At 40.5% G+C, this 21,776-nt stretch overlaps 1 protein-coding gene across 3 annotated transcripts in view; it reads right to left on the bottom strand.

The window, feature by feature from the left end:
* Positions 1-10,228: 10,228 nt before the first annotated feature.
* RELCH (RAB11 binding and LisH domain, coiled-coil and HEAT repeat containing) overlaps positions 10,229-21,776 on the bottom strand; it is a 127,184-nt gene continuing 115,636 nt past the window's right edge. For all 3 annotated transcript variants that reach the window (XM_044293122.1, XM_044293120.1, XM_044293121.1), the window contains 3 exons: positions 20,072-20,160; positions 18,708-18,778; positions 10,229-11,093 (listed from right to left, as the gene is read on the bottom strand). In XM_044293122.1, the coding sequence (XP_044149057.1) occupies positions 10,973-11,093; positions 18,708-18,778; positions 20,072-20,160 (281 nt within the window). In that variant the 3' untranslated portion in view covers positions 10,229-10,972. The remainder of the gene's footprint in view (positions 11,094-18,707; positions 18,779-20,071; positions 20,161-21,776) is intronic.

Here is a 21,776-nt window from a genome sequence, read left to right as displayed (position 1 = left end):
TCTGTACATGTTAAATAGTTTAAAAGGATATGCATGCCACTGGGCATTGCTATTAGGCCTCTTTCACACTACAGTATGTTGAATTCAGTGTTTTGCGTTCCATTTTTCACGGATCCGTTGTTCCGTTTTTTGCTTCCGTTGTGGTTCCGTTTCCGTTCCGTTTTTCCGTATGGCAAATACAGTATACAGTAATTTCATATTAAAAATTGGGCTGGGCATAACATTTTCAATAGATGGTTCCGCAAAAAACGGAACGGAAACGGAAGACATACGGATGCATTTCCGTATGTGTTCCGTTTTTTTTTGCGGACCCATTGACTTGAATGGAGCCACGGACTGTGATTTGCGGCCAAATATAGGACATGTTCTATCTTTTCAACGGAACGGAAAAACGGAAATACGGAATGCATACGGAACACATTCCGTTTTTTTGCGGAACCATTGAAATGAATGGTTCCGTATACGGACCGTATACGGAACGCAAAAAACGGACCGTATACGGAACGCAAAATACTGTAGTGTGAAAGAGGCCTTACACTGCTGTTGTTGGGATCTGCTACTACTGTATTGTGCCACCATCTTGTGCTGTATACCACTGCTGTTGCCCCTTCCCCATAATGGGGCCACTGTTGTCCCTGTTACTGCCACTGCTGTTGGCCCCCATACCCACTCTGTTGTAGGGCCACTCCATGTCTGTCTGTGTTGACATCATAGTTTATTTTTCCCTTCTTCTAAACAATCAGCAGAAAAAAAAAGAAAAAGAAAAAAGCCCTGTACTTTTGTCAGTATTTGATCAGAATTTGTAAACCAAAAGGCAGGAGTGGCTCCAAAACACAGATGAGATGCAAATAATTCCATTACATTTTATCTCTGTTTCGGGCCCACTCCTGTTTTTGGCTTACAAATACTGACCATCTCAAAGAGGCCATTATAGTTCTGCATGCAGAACTTTTTTTTTTCCCACTCCTGTTTTTGGCTTACAAATGCTGATAAAATACTGAAGCAAAACACCGACCAAATACTGACCGTCTGAAAGAAGTTGTATGCATGCTCAAAATATAGGATTTTTTTTGTTTTCTGTTCTTCTGATGGATCAGAAGAATGGAAAAATAAACAGTGATGTTAACACATTACTACCACTGCTGCTGCCCCTGTTCTGCCAGATTTCTATACCTTGCCAGAACGCTATACCGGAAGTGACGCGGCCGCACAGGAATCAGATGGAGGAGGGTGTTTGCGGCGCAGCGCAAACGCACATCCACTGTATTAGCAAAAAATCATTGCAGCGCCGCGGAAGGACTTCATGCGCATGCGTGAAACAGTACACTGCGCGTGCGCACTTAGGGGTAGGTAGATCTTCCAGCGCAAAATGTTCCATCAGATCTCCCTACCCCTGAGTGCGCACGCGCGCACAAATCATAAGGAGCAGTTCATCCTTACCGCAGAGCTGAGTGCAGAATATCGAGGTTACCACATAGCAGAGCTGAGTGAGGGATATTGGGGGACACCGCAGAGCTGAGTGCTAGATATTGGGTTAATATTCCGCACTCAGCTCTGCTATGTGGTGACCTCGATATTCTGCACTCAGCTCTGTGGTAAGGATGATCTGCTCCTTATGATTTGTGCGCACTCAGGGGTAGGGAGATCTGATGGAACAATTTGCGCTGGAAAATCTACCTACCCCTAAGTGCACACGCGCAGTGTCCGGTTTCGCGCATGCAATGATTTTTTGCTAATCCAGCGCCGCGCACACCCTCCTCCATCTGATTCCTGTGTGGCCGTGTCACTTCCAGTATAGCGTTCTGGCAAGGTATAGAAATCTGGCAGAACACACCTCCTCCCCACTCTGTCGTGGGGCTATTACTGTCACTGCTACCTTCCCCACTCTGTCATAGGACCATTACTGCCACCACCGTTCCCACTCTGTCAAGGAGCCACTATTATAATGGTTACTGCCACTGTCTCCCCAGTCATGGGGCCACTACTTGAATCTCATGGGCACTGCAAAGTCCACGACAATAAATTAGACCTAATGCCAATATTAACCTGTAGTACTGATGCACAGTGATTCAACAGCTAACAGAAGGGATTAAAAAAGCATGCGTTTGGACTGCCACAACATGCACTAAAAGAACTACTTTATTGGCGCTGCCTCTATTTCTTTATTTTTTTTAAATTAAGGAGCCATTTGGACACAGCTCCTGTAGGGCGCATATTTTTTTACTTTACTGAAGAGGGATTTATGCTTTTCTTTTTGTTTAAACAGAAGGGATTAGCCAGGAATCTCGGTGCACACTGTTACTGCCACTACTGCCGATGACTTGAATCTTGGTTTACTACACAGTTAAGTCCATGCTGATAAATTAGACCTGGCAATTTTATTGACCTGTAAAACAGTAATTCTACAGCTAACAGAAGGGATTAGATATGAATCTGGGTGCCCTGCATAGCGATGCAGACAGCGCTAAATTACACCTGCCTGCAATACTGACGGCACAGTACCGACAGAATAGATTATGAATGTGCGTTCACTAGAATGTAATGCACGTGGTGATATACCCCCCCTGCAGTTAAGGTTCCAGGCCTTCACGTTGAAATTGGGCCACCAAGTGTGATGAATAGAATTAGGCAGAGGGGCCTGGATATACCAGATTAATTGCGATTCATGACAAATTAATTTGGAATGAATCGAGTTTCTTGACGAAGTTGGGCGAATCATACAAATCAAATTTTTCTAAACTTTGTTCATCTCTAATAATCCATTGACATTGGTGATTATTAGGGATGAGCGAATCGACTGCGGAAGCTTCATCTGAAGTCGATTAGCATAAAAGTTTGTTGTAATACTGTACGGAGCGGGAGCGCTGTAGAGTATTAGAATGTATTCTAATACTACAGCATTCTAAGTGGATTCGCTCATTCCTAGTGATTATGGTATATACCACGGTACTGCAGTAGCATACTATATAAAACTGTAGAACATAAGAGTTGCATACAGAAACACCATGCTGACCAGTAAGAGGGATCGACAAGTAATATAACCATGTAAATTTAATGGAAATTCATTTTAATTCAGAGAAAAGTCTGTCCAGTTATCCATGTATTAATACAAGAAAAAAGGCAAATTTATACACATGTACAGCAGAGGATTCACAAATACTGTATAGTGAAATCACAGTGCCAAAAGGTAAATTCATGTATGTGAAAAGAACAAAACGCATTCACAATTACATACACCTATTAGGGAGAATGTATCAGATATACACATCACACGCTCAGATCAGTAAGCGAAACAGAACAAGTTTTGTAGAATACGCTTCAATGATATTTGTAAAAGTATGATTTTCCAACATTAGTAGAATAAATAATTGGTAAATGGAATATAGTATTAGCCTCTTTATATAAAATATAATTTATGCCATGACTTCACTTCAACTGGATGTCATAAATTTACAAGAGACATTCATTTTGATTTCAAAGGCCTGCGAGTGTCTGTTACCTCAATGCTTATGCATGAAAACCTTTTACTTTCAGCTTTTCAGCATACATGTACAGTGAGGAACAAAAGTATTTGAACACCCTGCGATTTTGCAAGTTCTCCCACTTAGAAATCATGGAGGGGTCTGAAATTCACATTGTAGGTGCATTCCCACTCAGACAGAATAAAAAAATTAAAAATCTGGAAATCACATTCTATGATCTTTAAAGAATTTGTCTTGCACTGCTGAACTTTGAATACCTGAGAAACGGCAAGAATTCTGGCTCTCAAAGACCTGTTACTGTGCCTTTAAAACGTCCACCTCTACTCCACTCATTAATCTAACTTAGTAGCACCTGTCTGAGCTCTTTAAAGACACCTGTTCACCCCAAAGCAGCTTGGTGAAAATCGATAAACTGTTGGAGCAATTGTTAGAAAATGGAAGAGGCTGAAGACGACTGTCGGTCTCCCTCGGACTGGGGCTCCATGCAAGATCTCACCTCTAAGTGGGGTATCACTTATGATAAGAAAGGTGAGGAATCAGCCCAGAACTACAAGGGAGGAGCTGATCAATGACATGAAGAGAGCTGGGACCACAGTTTTAAAGGTCACTGTTGGTAGAACACTACGCAGTCATGGTTTCAAATCATGCATTGCACAGAAGGTTCCCCTGCTCAAGTCATCACATGTCCAGGCCCGTCTGAATTTTTCCAATGACCATCTGGATGATCCAGAGGAGGCATGGGAGAAAGTCATGTGGTCAGATGAGACCAAAGTAGAGCTTCTTGGTCTAAACTTCACTCGTCATGTTTGGAGGAAAAAGAAGGATGAGTTGCATCCCAAGAACACTATCACTACTGTGAAGCATGGGGTGGTAACATCATGTTTTGTGGGGTGGTTTTCTGCAAAGGGGACAGGACGACTGCACTGTATTAAGGAGAGGATGAATGGGGCCATTTATTTAGAAAAATTTTGAGCAACAACCTCCTTCCCTCAGTCAGAGCATTGAAAATGGGTTGTGGCTGGGTCTTCCAACATGACATTGACCCGAAGCACACAGCCAGGATAACCAAGGAGTAGCTCCGTAAGGCCGAATGCATACGGCCGTGAGCGTTCCGTGGAGCCACGGGCTGGATTCCTGCTGAGAGCAGGAGCGCACGGCGTTCCTGTTGCTATGACGCCGTGCGCTTCCTGCTGCCGCCGCAATACAGTAATACACTGGTATAGATCATACCAGTGTATTACTGTACTGCGGAGGCAGCAGGAAGCGCACGGCGTCATAGCAACCAGCCCGTGGTTCCACGGACCGCTCACGGCCGTGTGCATTCGGCCTAAGAAACATATCAAGGTTCTGGAGTGGCCTAGCCAGTCTCCAGACCTAAACCCAATAGAACATCTTTGGAGGGAGCTGAAACTCCGTGTTGCTCAGCGACAGCCCCGACACCTGACAGATATAGAGGAGATCTGTGTGGAGGAAACCTGGTTAAGAACTACAGGAAACGTTTGACCTCTAATTGCAAATAAAAGCTTCTGTATCAAATATTAACACTGGTTTTCTCAGGTGTTCAAATACTTACAGTATGTTCAGCAGTGCAAGACAAATTCTTTAAAAATCATACAATGTGATTTCCAAATTTTTTTTCTGTCTCTTAGAGTGGGAATGCACCTACCATTTGAATTTCAGACCCCCTCCACGATTTGGGAGAACTTGCAAAATCGCAGGGTGTTCAAATACTTCTGTTCCTCACTGTATATACAATAAAGATCTTATAAAGAACAGCAGCAAGTGATATGTGATACTAAAAACATAGCATATTGAAATAGTAAAAGATATTAAGTCTGGCCAAATACATACCTAAAAAAAAGAAAAAGTGAGCAAGTCACTAAAATGGTCAGTTCAATTGATAATAGTTTTTGAATTTTAGTGACAAAAACATGACCGTAGCATTTTATCAATTATAGTATAAGAAGTACATGCATGGTGATGTGTTTCAGTCCTTGCAATAATGATAGTTATATCAGAGGCAAATGTTGTGGGTCACTTCTTGTGAAGTAATCGGCTATGCATATCATCTGCTAAAAAGTAGCGGGATAGGGGGATGTAACTTTGCAAAGTACATTTTTGACTCAGAAAACATCTTGTCATTTCTCAGGTCTGTTCAGGTGTTGGACTGGAAAAGTTGTGTAGTTATACTACACCAGCAATAAAGCGTGGAGTCCCATTTCTGAGCATACACAAACGGATGGAGGCGAGATAACACAAACACTTGGCGAGTCGTCTCATCTAGTTAACGCTTTATGAGCTGGACTATTAACTCTGCTACATCCATATACAGCTATGCTTTTGTTATTGGAATAGCTATTTTTAATTGTTGGATTCATCCAATAATCAAGCAGCAGTGAGAAATATAAAAACTGCCCCCGCCATGGCACAGCAAGTTTATTATCAGAATACAGGCTGCTGTTTACCGTCAGAGATTTTGATTTCCAAAACGCCAGCTGTTTTATTTAGTTTGTAGCATGTTTTATCAGCTTTTGATGTTGTAACATTCTAGCATGTTTTATCTGCTTTAGATGCTGTAACATTGTAGAATGTATTCTGAATACAAAGCAGTGTTAACCTTTTCTAGAACTGCTTCTTGACCTGAGCTGTATATACCCATCAGGACATTTGCACAAAAGTAACTAGGCAGATATGAAATTTAGAAAGTAATATACTGTATATACAGTGCTTTGAAAAAGTATTTTTCCACATTTGTTGACGATACACCCACAAACTTGAATGTACAGTTTTGGGGATTTTATGCGATAGACCAATCCAAAGTAGCAAGTATGTGTGAAGTGAAAAGAAACGGATACATGGTTTTCTAAATTTGTAAAAAAAAAAAAAAAAAAAAAAAAAGTGTGGCGTGCCTTTGTATTCAGACCCCTGTACCCCTAAATACAATCCAGTGTGACCAACTAGCATCAGAAGTCACATATTAGTCACCAGAGTCCACCAATTTATTCTCAATATAACTACATCTGTTCTGACTGAGAGTTTGTTAGAGAACATTAGTAATCAAACAGCATCATGAAATCCAAGGAACACACCAGCCAGGTCAGTGATAAAGTTGTGGAGAAGTGTAAAGCAGGGTTGTTATAAAAAAAAAATATCCCAAGCTCTGAAGATATCATGGAGCACTGTTCAATACATCATCCGAAAATGAAAGGAGTATGGCACAAATAGTGGTGGCAGCATCATGCTGTTGGAATGCGTTTCTTCAGCAGAGTTAGGGATGCTGGTCAGAGTTGATAGGAAGATGAATGGAGCTAAATACAGGGCAATCTTGCAGAAAAACCTGGTAGAGGCTGCAAAAGATTTGAGACTGGGCCAGAGGTCCATCTTCCAGCAGGACAAACAACCCTAAACATACAGCCAGAGCTACAATAGAATGGTTTAGATCAAAGCATATTCATGTGTTAGAATGGCCCAGTCAAAGTCCACATCTAAATTCCATTGATAATCTGTGGCAAGACTAGAAAATTGCTGTTCAGACACTCTTTCCAATCTGACAGAGCTTGACCTATTTTGCAAAGAAGAATGGGCAAAGATTTCAACCTGTAGATATGCAAAACTGGTAGCCACATACCCCAAAAGATACTCCTACACAGTATTAACTCGGGGTGGGGGGCTGAATACAAATGGCATGCCAATCTGGAAAACCATGTATCATTCTCTTTACAGTTCACACATACAGTACTTGCTACCTAATCCCAATTAAATATTATGTTTGTGGGTGTAACGGAAAAAGCTTAAGGGGTATGAATACTTTTCCAATGCACTGTATATTGCCATGTTTAAAGGAAAACAGTCCTTGAAAAACATATGTGCTTCTCAGTTTTTACAATCCTCTTCTGTAGTCTGTTCACTGGCTCTGCAGTGCACACGTACCATTATGCCAACTTTAAAAAAGACAAAAATAGTCTTAAAGGGGTTGTGTGATGAAACATATTTTACATTTTTTAAACCAGCATCTGGATCTGAATACTTTTGTAATTGCATGCAATTAAAAATGTAGTATAGCCCATGAGCTATTCAATAAAATATATCTGTATAGCGCCACCTGTTTTTTCTCTATATATGTTGTCCGTCCTAGGGTCCATTCACTCGTCCGCATCGGTTCATCAATTTTGCAGAATGAGTGCAGACCCATTCATTTTCAATGGGGCCGGAAAAGATGTGGACAGCACACAGTGTGCTGTCCGCATCCGCACTTCCGTTCCGCAAAAAATAGAACATGTCCTATTCTTGTCTGCAGACATGGACAAGAAAAGGCATTTCTATCAAAGTGCCTGGCATGTGTGATCCATTGGTGTCTGTATTTTGCAGACCGCAAAACACTTGCAGACGTGTGAATGGACCCTTACTGAGCTGGTCAAATGTGCTCAGTTTAAATCTTCCACCGTCACCAGCCATATGTTCTGTTAGAAGCTGGGGCAGTTACAGGGAGAGAGCTGCAGCCGAAGGGACACACACCAGAACAACTGGAGCAATGAATGGGGAGATCTCTGGATCCACGTGAGGTACAGGGCGGGTTCTGGCTATGTTAAGAAAGGTATTGCCATATACTATATGATGTCTGATTTACATTTTTTACATCAATCATGGCATATCCCCTTTAATGCTCGCTGTGGATACTATTATAGCGCAAGATGTAAAGTGCATGTATGGCATCAAATTAAATTTACTAAATATATCCCTCCTTTTTGTTAGGTTCTGTTTTACCCAAATATTGAAAATTAAGAGTGGGTGGATTTTCCCGCAATTCTACCTTACCTTAACCTAGCTAGTGACATCAGACTATTCCGTTAGAACCTGCAATGTGTCAGGATGCTCCTGGACTCTGCTACATAGATTGTCATTTGTTAAAAGGCAGTAGCTGGGACTGGGGCTGACTCGGATAGTAGTGTTCCCCATCATTTCCTTTGCTCCACAAAAATATCGGGTACGTTAGAAGCTTGGAGAATTGGTGATGGGGTGGGGATTCAAACATACTTAGGCTACTTTCACACTGGCGTTTCTGGGTTCGCTTGTGAGATTTGTTTCAGGGCTCTCACAAGCGGCCCAAAACTGATTAGTTTAGCCCCAATGCATTCTGAATAGATAAGGATCCGTTCAGAATGCATCAGTTTGCCTCCGTTCAGCCTCCATTCCGCTCTGGAGGCGGATACCAAAATAGCGTTTTGGTGTCCGCCTGACGATGCAGAGCCAAACAGATCCGTCCTGACTTACAATTTAAGTCAATGGGGACGGATCAGTTTTAACTGACACAATATGGTGCAATTGAAGACGGATCCACCTCCCATTGACTCAGTGTAAGTCAAAACGGATCCGTTTGCATTATCATGGTAATCCGTTTGCATGTTCATGGTAATGCAAACGGATCCGTTCTGAACAGATACACGTGTTTGCATTATCGGTGCAGATACAAGACGGATCCGCACCTAACACAGGTGTGAAAGTAGCCTTAGCAGTGACAGGTGAATGCCAGCAATGCAGAGTAACTAACCGTCCATCTATAATTAATCGTTTTTTCTGAATGTCTATAGTGGTCAAAATGGATTCGCCTGCATAGAAACTGACGTAACAGACAACAGGACACAGAGGACCTGCATACAGTTATTTCAATGGACAGCAGTAGGCAGTTATTTCCTCATTTCCCTGAATTGGTGATTGCAGTTAGCCAGCACGTTATATTCTACATACAGGGGATTTGGAGCTATGTATCAGAGAAAACAGAGCTCTGACCACTTTAAGTGTTTGCTTTGAATGTCTTTGCAGCGTATAATTCGTGTTGAGCGAAACAAGCTTTGGACAGTACATCCGAAGTTGTTTCGTTCAAAATAACAGATTAATACTGTACGGAGAGCCGTCTCCGTACAGTATTAAAATGTATGGGCTCCAATGAGCCAAAGTCTGTTATTCACAAAGTGGCACATGACTTTGTTGAATAACATCGGTAGTTGATTTTTAAAGTGGAAAACCACTTTAAAACTTGAAACAGAACTTGGCTTCGGTTCGGACTAGTACCTAGGAACCGAAGCAGAGTTTGGTTTCAAGTTGTAGAGTGGTTTCCCACTTTAAAAATTAACTACCGAAGTTATTCAACAAAGTCACTCGCAACTTTGTGAATAACTTCGGCTCTTCAGAGCCCATACATTTTAATACTGTCCGGAGACAGATATCCGTACAGTATTATTCTGAAGTTCTGAACGAAGCAACTTCGAATGAAGCATCCAAAGCTCACTTCGCTCAACACTATGTATAATACCAGCAAAGTAGAGGACATTTTACAAACTCTCATCCATACTCTGCAGAAAACAAATCCACAATGCGAACTGACCTGTGGTGTGGATTTTAAATCCGCAGAAAGTCAATTCATACTGAGGATTTTCACCATGGCATATACTGTTTGCAATGCATAGAGTAAATTCCGTGGTAAATCTCCCACAAAATCCACATGTAAAACGTGTGAATTATGTTGCAGAAATGCGACAATCTACGGCTGACATTCTGATGTGTGGCTGTGCTCTAAATATACATCAAGAAATTATATAGCACAGATTTTTTTTTAAACAAAAGAAACAGTCAGGTTGTCAGGATCAGTGACAAAAATTAATTCATGGCTGTGCATGGAAAAGTGAGAATGGCCATTACTTGAAGACAACTCGGAAACACTGAAGGGAAGGAAAACCATACCAAAACGCTCCGTGATCAACAGTTTTTTAATATTGAAGTGTTTTTTTAAGAGGACATTAAATTAGTATTTACAGTGTCTTGTTCCCATTAAAATCTCTAAGACTCGTCAAGCTTCTAATCTACAATGACACAGTAGTATCACTCCACTCCTAAAAGAGTGAAAGACAAGGGCTAAGAAAAAAAATAAATGCGAGAATGAATCGTAGAAAAGCCTCAGCGATGAGTGTGAGTCTGTTATTCTTCTCCTACCATGGTCTCATTGAGAATGAATCCAAAAAGGCACAAGGTAACGCTGGCTCTTCTCGTAATACAATAAACTGACCGGTATACCCATCATTTAAATACATATCAATCTCTCACTTTATTACTTCATGACAATGAATTTCATTTACATTATTTACGTACCATTGCAGTGTGTGCAGTATATAACAGAATCGCCAATATTCCTTTCAGAAAAAATACTTTTTCACTATATATATATATATTTTTTCTTATGTATAAAAAAAATAGACAAAACACAGAACGGAGACATGGTATAGGCTAAAGATCCTGCTTAAACTTCATCGACAGTCGTAACTCCCAAATCAACAGACATGCTGATATACTAATGAAGTGCAAATATCTTTGGAGTTTTCAATAAAATATATTACAAGTACGTAAGACAGGAGAAAAATAAAATAAAAAGGCAAGTACTTCAAGTACAGGGAGCAAGTGGTCCATCTTTAGTGTTTTATTGGTTAGCAGGAAGCCTTTTACTTCTTCCGCTGAAACACGTTTGCCAACATTGCGCCGGATGTTGTCAGCTGACCCATTTTGTTCAAAAACTTGGTCTTTGTATCTTCGCTCACAAGGCTTGCAGCTATCGACATGGAACTAAAAGAAAAAATTACATTAGAGATGAGACTAAGGTACTGCCACAACTTTACCTAAAGATAATACAATTTATCCCAAACTACCTGTAGACAAGTAATACAAATCCTGGAATTGAAGCATTATAGATTCTACATTCTTGTCAGAGGTCCCATTTTGCATCTGAACATATTGAACTAAATGTGTTCAACTCTGCATTAAACTGATACTCTCCAAGTTGTCATATGTGTATGCATATGTAATAACACTATATCTGGCCTTTATATGACTTCTAGTCTGCATGTATCGCCAGTCCTCCCTCTGCAGGTTGTATCTCTAGTTGTCAGTTTTCCCTGACCTTCGCTCCAAGAGGAGTGGAGACTAGTTGTTCTAATGTCCCCCATACACAGCACACATGCTCCCCTTTCTCTCCCTTACATATACACAAAGCAGCAACAGTATGAAGAACATTATGCAGCAGTTCTGTGCAATATATCTGAGAATCCAACACTGGAGTGACACTGTAAAACAATTACTGGAACCAGAGGCATCTCTGTCTGTGTCACTGCCTCTCTCTCTGCAGTTCACTCCTTCCTACCGCTTCATAGGCCTCTATAGGCAGCAGCTATAACCCAGTCCCTCAAAGAAGCTAAAAAGCTGTCTTTTGTCTGCTTCCTTCAATACCGATTTTTAGGAGTGAACTTAAAGTATAGGTTCAGTGTATGAGGTAGGGGGAGGAGAAGTGACTGATAAGTAGAGAAAGAGGCACTTTCTGCACTACATTTTCATGGTGACAGGTTCCATTTAATATATATTACAAATTTCTTATCGTCACCTTCACTACTATTTTATGCAACGTTTGTTAATACGACAGAGCCCACTCTGCTCTCTACAATTACCAGTCCAGATGTCCTAACAGCACTTGTCAGTGCCAGACGAGCAGCCATGTTAATCTAATTTGCCATCCCCTAGCACTAGAGAGCTGAGCAAAGATAATGATCAGAGAGTGGTATGGCTAGAAAAAGCCCTCTGGTATGTATAAGAATGGAAGAAAAACTCACTTCTAACCCTTCTTTTCAGCGCCTGACTTGGACCAAACGTTCCAGGTTGGAGCACGAGCACACGACGGCATGGAAAACAGATTGGCCGGAAAAAGACAGGCTGAGAGCATTCTGGAATGAGAGCAAGAAAAGCTGAGAGTAGAGAAAAAGATGCAAAGTGCAATTCAGTAAGGGCAATAAGGAAATGGAGAAGACAGGGAACGACAGCACTTCAACAGATTTGAAAAATGTTCTCAGCCAGCTTTTAACTCTCCAGTAGTGTACCGACAAGCTCCGTCAGCAATCTGGAACGTTTGGGTTTAGCCACATGATCGCACAGATGGTACCTAAAAAAACTAACACCAGAATGACAATTTCTTATGCTATACTGTATAAAGATATCTAAGCTTACATTTACATGCAGGAATAAGGCATCACATTGAAGAGGACATGTCAAAGATTTGTCTTATCTGAGAATATCTTTAACCCCTTAAGGACCTGCACCGTACACGTATGGTGCTGGTGGACGTGACTTAAGGACCAGCGCTGAACAGCAGGAGCTGCGCCTGCCCAATCAGCGGCACGGACCCGGCAGTCACTGACAGCCGGGCCCCTGCGGCATACGCCAGCATCACTGAAAACAATGCCGGCGTGTTAACTCCTTGTATGCCACAGTCAAAGCTGACCGTGGCATGCAGAGGGTTTGGGTGCCTTCCGCTTCCCCATCAGGTCCCCGTGCTGCATTGGTGGGAACCCGATGGCAGAGAAGGCAAGCCCGGAAGCCTGTGAGATCCAGTCCTTAGGCTGGGTCTCACAGGCAGACTGTCAGCATTAAATCTGACAGCCAATGCATTACAATACAGGTTGTATTGTAATGCATTGCAGAGAGGATCAGACCCCAGAAGTTGAAGTCCCAGAGTGGGACAAAAATGAAAAGCTAGTGTTTTTTCATAATAAAAAATAAATAAAAAATTATATATATATATATATATATATATATATATATATATATATATATATAATAAAGTTTCAAGTATAAAAAACATTTCCCAACATAAAAAACATAAAATTGTTAAAAAAAAAGAAAAGAAAAACCAGACATATTGGGTATTGCCGCGTCCGTAACTACCGACTCTACAAAAATATCACATTATCCACCCCCTCACCTGAACGCCGTAGAATTTTTTTTAAAATAAAAACTGAGCTAAAACCATCTTTTTTTGGCACCTTGCATCACAAAAAGTGCAACACCAAGCGATCAAAAAGGCGTATGCGCCCCAAAATAGTACCAATAACGTCATGCCACAAAAAATGAGCCCCTACATAAAACAACTGGGCAAAAATAAAAATAAAAATATGGCTCAGAATATGGAGACACTAAAACATGATTTTTTGGGGTTTAAAAAATGCTTATTGTGTAAAACTTAAATAAAAAAAGTATAAAAATATCACATGAACTAACCCCTCAGATGAACACCGTAAAAAAAAAAAAAAAAAAAAAAAAAAGTACAAAAATCTAATTTTTTGTCACCTTGCATCATAAAGTGTAATACCAAGCTATCAAAGTCATATGCACCCCGATAACAGTCATCTCATACCTAAAAAAATGAGCCCCTACAAATGAGTCACCCAATATATAAAAAAAAAAATATGTCTTTCAGAATATGTAGACACTAAAAACGAATATTTTTCAAAAATGCCTTATTATGTAAAACTGAAACAAAACCATATTTGGTATTGTCGCGTCCGTAACAACGTGCTCTATAAAAATACCATATGATCTAGCCTGTCACATTAACACAAAAAACTAAAAATAAACTCTGTGCCAAAACAGCTATTTTTTTGTTACCTTGCCTCACAAAAAGTATAATATAGAGCAACCAAAAATCATATGTACCCTAAAATAGTACCAACAAAACTGCCACCTTATCCCGTAGTTTCAAAAATGGGGCCACTTTTTTGGAGTTCCTACTCTAGGGGTGCATCAGAGGGTCTTCAAATGTGAAATGGCAACTTAAAATTATCCCAGTGAAAATCTGCCTTCCAAAAACCATATGGTGTTCCTTTCCTTCTGCGCCCTGCTGTGTGCCCGTACAGAAGTTTACGAACACATATGGGGAGTTTCTGTAAACTACAGAATCAGGGTAATAAATAATACGTTTTTTTGGGCTGTTAACCCTTGCTTTGTTAGCGGAAAAAAATTGACTAAAATTGAATATCTGTCCAAAAAAATGAAATTCTGAAATGTTTTCCTTTAATTCTTGTGGAACAACTAAAGGGTTAAAGTTTTTAAAATCAGTTCTGAATACCTTGAGGGTGTAGTTTCTAAAATGGGGCCATTTATGGGTGGTTTCTATTATGTAAGCTCCACAAAGTGTCTTCAGACCTGAACTGGTCCTTAAAAATTGGGTTTTGGAAATTTCCTTAAAAATTTTAAGATTTGCTTCTAAGTAAATTTACAAAAAGATACAAACATGAAGTAGACATATAGGAAATGTAAAAATGAAATATTTTGACTCAAATTTAGCACTGTCATGAAGTACAATATGTGACTAGAAATCTCATAATGGCTTGGATGAGTAAAAGCGTTTTAAAGTCATCACCACAAAGTGACTCATGTCAGGTTTGCAAAAAATGGCCTGGTCCTTAAGGTGAAAAATGGTAGGGTCCTGAAGGGGTTAAAGGACACACACATGGATCCAGCTTCAAAGTATGGAGCAATAGGGCTGTGTATTTCATCATACAGATTCCTTTCTCAGGAAAACAATTTGCATCAGAAACCTTTGGATTTCTGCCGCCGATTTCCAGTTTGATCTGCCATAGGTCTGCTTGTAGATTAGCTAATCTGTGTGTAGCAACACAGATTCCCGTTGCAAGCAATGGGATGCAGATTTCACAGGTATTTGGCGTTTTAATCTGGCTGATCAAAATGCCCTAAAGAACTGGTTAGGGTTTACGAAGAAGAGGTCACCTAGGCTAAATATCTTCACTTGGCTTCCCTTCTGATTAAAAAAAAACAAAAACCAAATAGGAAATCATCCAGCACAATGTAAAATTAGTGCACAACCTAAAATAAAAGTAAATCATCCTAGGAAAAAATAAAATAAAATGTCTAGTGAAATATATTTTCTCATGAGCTAAGTAAACCAAGATGATTAAGAAAAAACTGTCCAGGATTTAAAAAACATGACTGCTTTCTTACAAAAACATTGCCACGTCTGTCCACAGGTTGTATGGAGTACTGTAAGTCCAGCTCCACTTACTTCAATGAAGATTAGCTGCAATACCAGACACAACCTGTAGGTAGCACTGAAAGAAAGCAGCCACTTTTTCTAACTGTGGACAAGCCCTTTAATGCCATAATTCAACCAATTTTGCATTAGAAAGCCATTGAGGAATCCGGAAAACAAACACAGACCGAAGCCTAGGCACACTCGCCGCAGCTATTTAGAAGGTACATGGGGCATACAAGCATTTGGTGCTTCTATAATACTGCCACACATCGATACAGTGAAATTGCCACACGGAAAACAGGTCATGCTGGCTATCTTTACATATGGATGATTTCATGAGTGCATGTACAAAAAAAATAATAAAAAAAAACAAAAAAAAAAAACAAACACACACTATACTAAAGTGCTGCAGTATGTGACATTTTTGCAAATTCTAGACCTTGGTAAGAAGCAATTTCAAATGAAATCTGGAAGGAATAAGTAAAAAGAGGAACCTAGCGGGAGGGAAGCAACATGGAACAGAAGGGAACTTCCCTTTTCAGGACAAGTCTCTACAGTAATGCACACATCGTGTAACAGGCAACTTACATCTAATAAAGCTTTAAATCTGCATTCATTAAAGAAACATCAAAAATGTAACTAAAGCTCAGTAAGCAGAAGAGTAAACTTTCCCATTACTTACAGCTTTTGTTGAAAACTATTGTAGTACTGAAAAGAGCCTATCCAACAAAACCACAAAAAAAACAAAAAAACAAAAAAAACAAAACACACATACACACAGTATATACATAGAATCAAGTGCCTTACAAGTCATCTAGCATATATCTCTAACAATACCAAAGGTGGGAAATTTGGGGTCATTCCTCTCAATCTATAAGCCCCACACACATTATACTATTGTCAGCCATACCTACTGTCTTCCATGGGACCGGCCGACAGTGTAACTCGTATGGAGAGTTACCCATAGATGATTTTGGTGGTAGAAAAGGATCAGGTGCTTTGAATTCAATCTTTTTGTTCTCGAGGAAGATAAAGCTGCCGCCAGAGGTGTCTCTTCCCCGATGAAAACACATAGATGCTTGGCTAAACTGGGCCTCTATGTTTATGGGAGTCCGAGAGAGAGCTGCTGACTGAACAAGCATTTGGATGACCGCTATTGAAGTCCCACAATGTCATTTTTGGAGTTCCTATGATGCCCCTTTGTTGGCAGATGTACAGTCTACTCAGTATGTGGACATTTGTTATTGGAGCCCTTCTACAATAGTATTTTGACAAACTGGCATCCCCAAGAATGGCCGATTCCTATTGTTCCCATTAAAAATAGAGAAGCCACCATGTACAAAACAAGTAAAAAACACACTGTTTAACTATATAGAGTAAAACAATAAATAAATAAGGTCTCTAAAAATGTAAAACTGAAGAAACACCAGCTTCATTACTAGCTAAATATTAAAGATCAGAAAGAGTTGATGGCCGTGATCTTTAGATGCATGATATTCCTAACAGGGGTACGATCACACGGTGCGGTCGTGTCATGGTTGCAGCCCGTTTGAGTGCCGCAGGGCCATACAAGCCGCAGTGGGCTCTAATTAAACTAATTAGGACTGTACTGTTTAATTTGCATTGTTAAAAGCTGCACTGCCAAACAATACAGACCCACTAAACAGTGCAGTCTACTTAGTTTAGTTATACTAATCTTTATATAGTGCCAACATATTCCGCAACGCTTTACAATCAATTAGAGCATTTATGGCCACGTGGCACTCAAACGATGCAACCCTGACACTACTCTACAGTGTGGTCGTACCCTGAAGGATCTGGATCGTTTACAAGATATTTCAGGGTTTATAACTGTGCAGTTAATAACGAAGAGAAAACAGACTATGATCAACTCAGTAAAAGATTTATTGAACATGTATGAAACGTAATAAAAAAGAATGGAGTAAGGAGATCCAACCACATACTCCGTAACATCATGTAAATAACCTACTACCACCATTAGCTAATGGTCAGCAACTCCGTCCATCCTCTACATCCCCAGGCCAGTACAGCTCCTTATAAATAACTACAATTTCCAAATACCTAGTGTGCATGTACATAAGTTACTAAGCAATATTATTAAGGGTTGTTTCTGTGGTCAGCTGATCGCTGCATGCCGAATTTTCTTACCTGCGATTAGCTGTTATTAGGGAATCTCTATGCAGTATTATGTAGTATTACACCATGCTCATACAAATGCCCCAAAATGCATCATCGGGCCACCAGATTGGGATCTGTTCTTAATAGGGCACATGGACAAGGGTTGTTCAGAAGGGAATAGCCCTTTAACAACATCAATCAGATTTTTTTGTCTGCTAGTTTTCATGAGGGGGGGGGGTTTAAACAGCATAACTCATTCATGATGCCTCTTTAATATCTGCAATAATTGGTATTTAGCAAATTTTTCTGTTCACTCTATACTAGGTGTATTCGCCTGACATCTAAAAGGGAGTTATACTGAATCCTTTCCAATAAATCTGTATCTCAGCCCAGCTTCTTCTGCTGTATACCATGCAAATACAATGTGAGGTTCCCTGGAATTGTCCTAGTCACTTCAGTTTTATACCTTTGTTTCACTGACATCTCATGTACATGCCTAGCTTAAATTAACTTAAATTAAATGGTCACTAACTTTTCACGCAAATTTGTATAAATCAATAGTACAAGTGATACAAGAGAGTTTGTAATATATCTCATATCTTATAATATATCTTATCAATGATAAATGACAGGTTCTCATATCAGCTGTTTACCCTTGCTCCCCACTAATTACTTTTTACTTGGAAAAATGCCTTAAACTAGTCCAGGACAGTTCAGCTCCATAAAAGGATATTACATATGTTCATACAAATCCATGGAGAGGGGAAGAGGAGCGAGCTGAATGAGCCACACACAGCCAAATAGACTGCATGGACAGTTTCTGTCTCAGCCCAAGTGCTTTTTTCACAACCATACAGGTCAGTACCTCTGATGTACTCCATGATCCTGGGGCTGCTACTGAGTCAGTAAGAAAAGGTTAGGAAGCACATTCTTCTCTACTTTGTGTGTGCAGGGGATGGCATCTGATCTCCACCCAAAAGATCTGGGAAAACTGCAAACTAGACATTTAGCATGTACAGGGAAACATGCTAATAAATGGTAGATACAAATTATATAGTGGCATTCCTCATGTACACATTCTGTACCACTGATTGATAATTTATTGAAAGGTTAGGTACGCTTTTAAGGGCTTAAAGCAATCTTGATAAACAAATACAATCACATGATGGATATTCTTATGGCCCTCACTACAAAGGCAACTCAGAATGAACATCATGGGCACCTACCCTTGAGGTTCCTGGACAGTCTTGTTTTCCACCTTCTGCTCACATTCTTTTATCATGGAGCTTAAAATAACCTGACAAAAAAAAAAAAAAAAAAAAAAAGTGTTAAGGCATACAGATCAGAGAATTGCTGTATACAATCAATTACCTGTCTAAGAAAAACAGTGACTGTCCTATAAGGGTTAAAGGGCTTTTCTGGGACATTGATATTTATGGCCTATCTTTAGCATAAGATATAATTTCAATATATACAAATTGGTGGGGGTCCAACTCCTAGCACCACTAGTGATTAGTTGGCTGAAGGGACCATGGCACTCTGATGGGTGCCATGATTCCAGTCATGGTACTATAAATGTCATAGTAGTTGTGCCAGGTACTGCAGCTCTGTGCGGCTTAGTCTGGCTCAGTCTTTTTCGCACAAATATTGCTACATTCACACCGTATGAATGGGTCCACATAAGATGCAGTCAGCACACAGTAGTTCCATTCCGCAGCCCAGCAAAAAATATATAGCGTGTCCTATTCTTGTGCGCAATTGTGGACAATAGGCATTTTCTATATAGTGCAGGCCCTGTGCATTCTGCAAAATGCGGACAGCTCACGGCCGTTATCAGTGATTTGCGGACCACAGAACACGGCACGGTCGTGTGAATGAACCCTTACACTGAGCTGCAATACCAGTCAATGTACAGAACTGTAAAATGTGTAGGGATGCTGACAGATGGACCCTTTTCTATTCAGCAGCAGTAGATATTACATGCAAACATCTACCGTGAGGAAGCAACATACGTGAAATGTGCCTGCGTCGGTTTCCAGTCTGTTTTCCCTAGGATATGTGATTTAAACGGTACGTTTATGTATATTTCCTTGTTAAATTGGTTTTCAATGTTGATGACCTATCCGTACGGTATGCAATCAATATCTGATTGTGGGAGGTCTGTTTAAGAGGGCTTTTCCTAGGCCAGTGACATCATGTTCACTGGTCACACGGACTATGTGCAGCTCAGTCCCGTTCAAGGAATCCAGCCTGGGCTGCAATACCAAGCTTAGCCACTATACACTGTATTGCAGTGGGCTCGGTACGCTGTGAGGAGGCTGCAACACTTGGCCTCTTTAAACAGCCAATCAGCAGGGGGGCCAAGAGTTGTACCGCCACTGATCAGATATTGATGACCCCTTCAGAGTATGATAATATTAGCATACATAGAGAATAGTACCTAGAGTAATTAATGTAGTGTAACCGTCTTTCTGCACGGTTCTACACCACACCTCGGCTACCTATACCCCACTACTAAACGTCACCAAAGGGAGTTATATATAAACCCAAAGATCTAACTAAAAATGTCAAATAAAATAGGATTACTTACCTCATGTTCAGGGGACAGATGTTCCATGTCAACACGCAGACACCTGAGACCCGGTAGAAAGTGATTTACCATCAACTCTTCTGATATAACTAACACATTTAAGTTAAGGTAGTCTAAGTATTTTGTTCTGTAGTCAAATATACAAGAATCAAGGGTCACTCCATTCCCTCCCTGCACAATGACCTCTGTACAGGTCACAGAGAGCATGCCTAGAAAACTTCCCCCTTTAAATCAAGGTACATATCTTGTTTATTGCATCCTGTTTACGGCCGCCGTGACACATCCAAATGCTATTAGCAACTTACGCAAAATAACCACCCTCATAACCATGTACAGAAAATAAAATTTAACACTTTTGCGATCTGAAAATAAAAACAGACTAGTAAAAAAGCAATAGATTTCACTATCTGGTTTGAATTAGTGTAATAAAATCTAGGTGACACTTTGCTACCACACTACAATTTTTTTCTTTCCCTTTTTTCAGCTTGCAAAATATGACAGGAAATTATATACATTTTTAAAGCGTTTTTTGGGGTTGACTTCTTTTAGTCACATATTTTACTTGCGATCTTTACGACTTTTTCATATAGAGGTGGCTGATTTATAATAACCAACAAAATGTTTGCAGAACAACAAATACGACAAAAATAAATAAAATAAACTGTTAAATGATAACAAAAGAGGAAGATGATGGGAAGGAAGCAGCTATTGACTGACACATCAGCAGGACTTCTCGTTTGTAGGCACAAGCCTGCCATTTAGTACAGAGATATCATCAAAAGTCTTGAGCAACTCACTGAGCTAATTTTAAATGGGAGTCTTCAGGAAGTTTTGTGGCGGCAACAGTTCTCAAATACAGAACGTTCATTTCCCGTAGCACGAGACAGTATGTTAACATGGTTGCTTGGCTAAAGTCTTTGTTGGCAGTCACCTAGGCTGCCTAGAAGATCCTCCTGTAAATGTAATCACTGCTAGAATCTTTGAAGACCATGTTTTATAAGACAGACCTGTTTGTAGGCCCCAATTGTATAGGATGCACTAACCAATATCCTCACATGGGGCAGCTGCCGAAGATTACGTAAACTTTAAAGGGGTTATCCAATATCCTAAACAGGTGCTGGGCCCCTCAGAGGAAATATACTTACCCGGCTCCCTGCAGCGCTCCTGGTTTCCGCACCGCCGCTGCTTCTCGCTGTACACGAATAAGAACAACTGGGGAGCAGCCAATGGCAGGCGGGGACGCGGATGAGCCTCCCTAGCATCGCAGGTGACGCTCATCCCAGTCTGCCATTGGTTGCTCTCCCCCCCCCCCCCGACACCAGATGTTTTCATCCGTATACAGGGAGAAGCAGCTGCAGCGGTGCGGGGACCAGGAGCGCCGTGGGGGGCTGGGGTAAGTATATTCCCTCTGAGGGGCTCGGCACATGGGAGGCTGTTTAGGATATTGGATAACCCCTTTAAAAGGGCATATTCCAGTTTTGCAACTTTCAGCATTAATTGACAGGAAACAACTCATGTGATCACTTACTAATGAGTCTGTGCACACATCATTTCAGCGTTGCATGAGAATCGCAGTATGTTCTATATTCTGCATTTTTCACACAGCCATGGCCCCAAAGAAGTGAATGGGGGTTCAGTGAACAACGCATTACATCCGGATGTAACCTGGACGCATTCCGTTTTTCACTGATGGTTTCTAGCAGAT

This window comes from Bufo gargarizans, chromosome 5, assembly GCF_014858855.1.
Source record: "Bufo gargarizans isolate SCDJY-AF-19 chromosome 5, ASM1485885v1, whole genome shotgun sequence".
Taxonomy (NCBI): Eukaryota; Metazoa; Chordata; class Amphibia; order Anura; family Bufonidae; genus Bufo; species Bufo gargarizans.
Note: the sequence above shows the minus strand (reverse complement) of the source record. Positions and strands in the feature narration are given on the sequence as shown.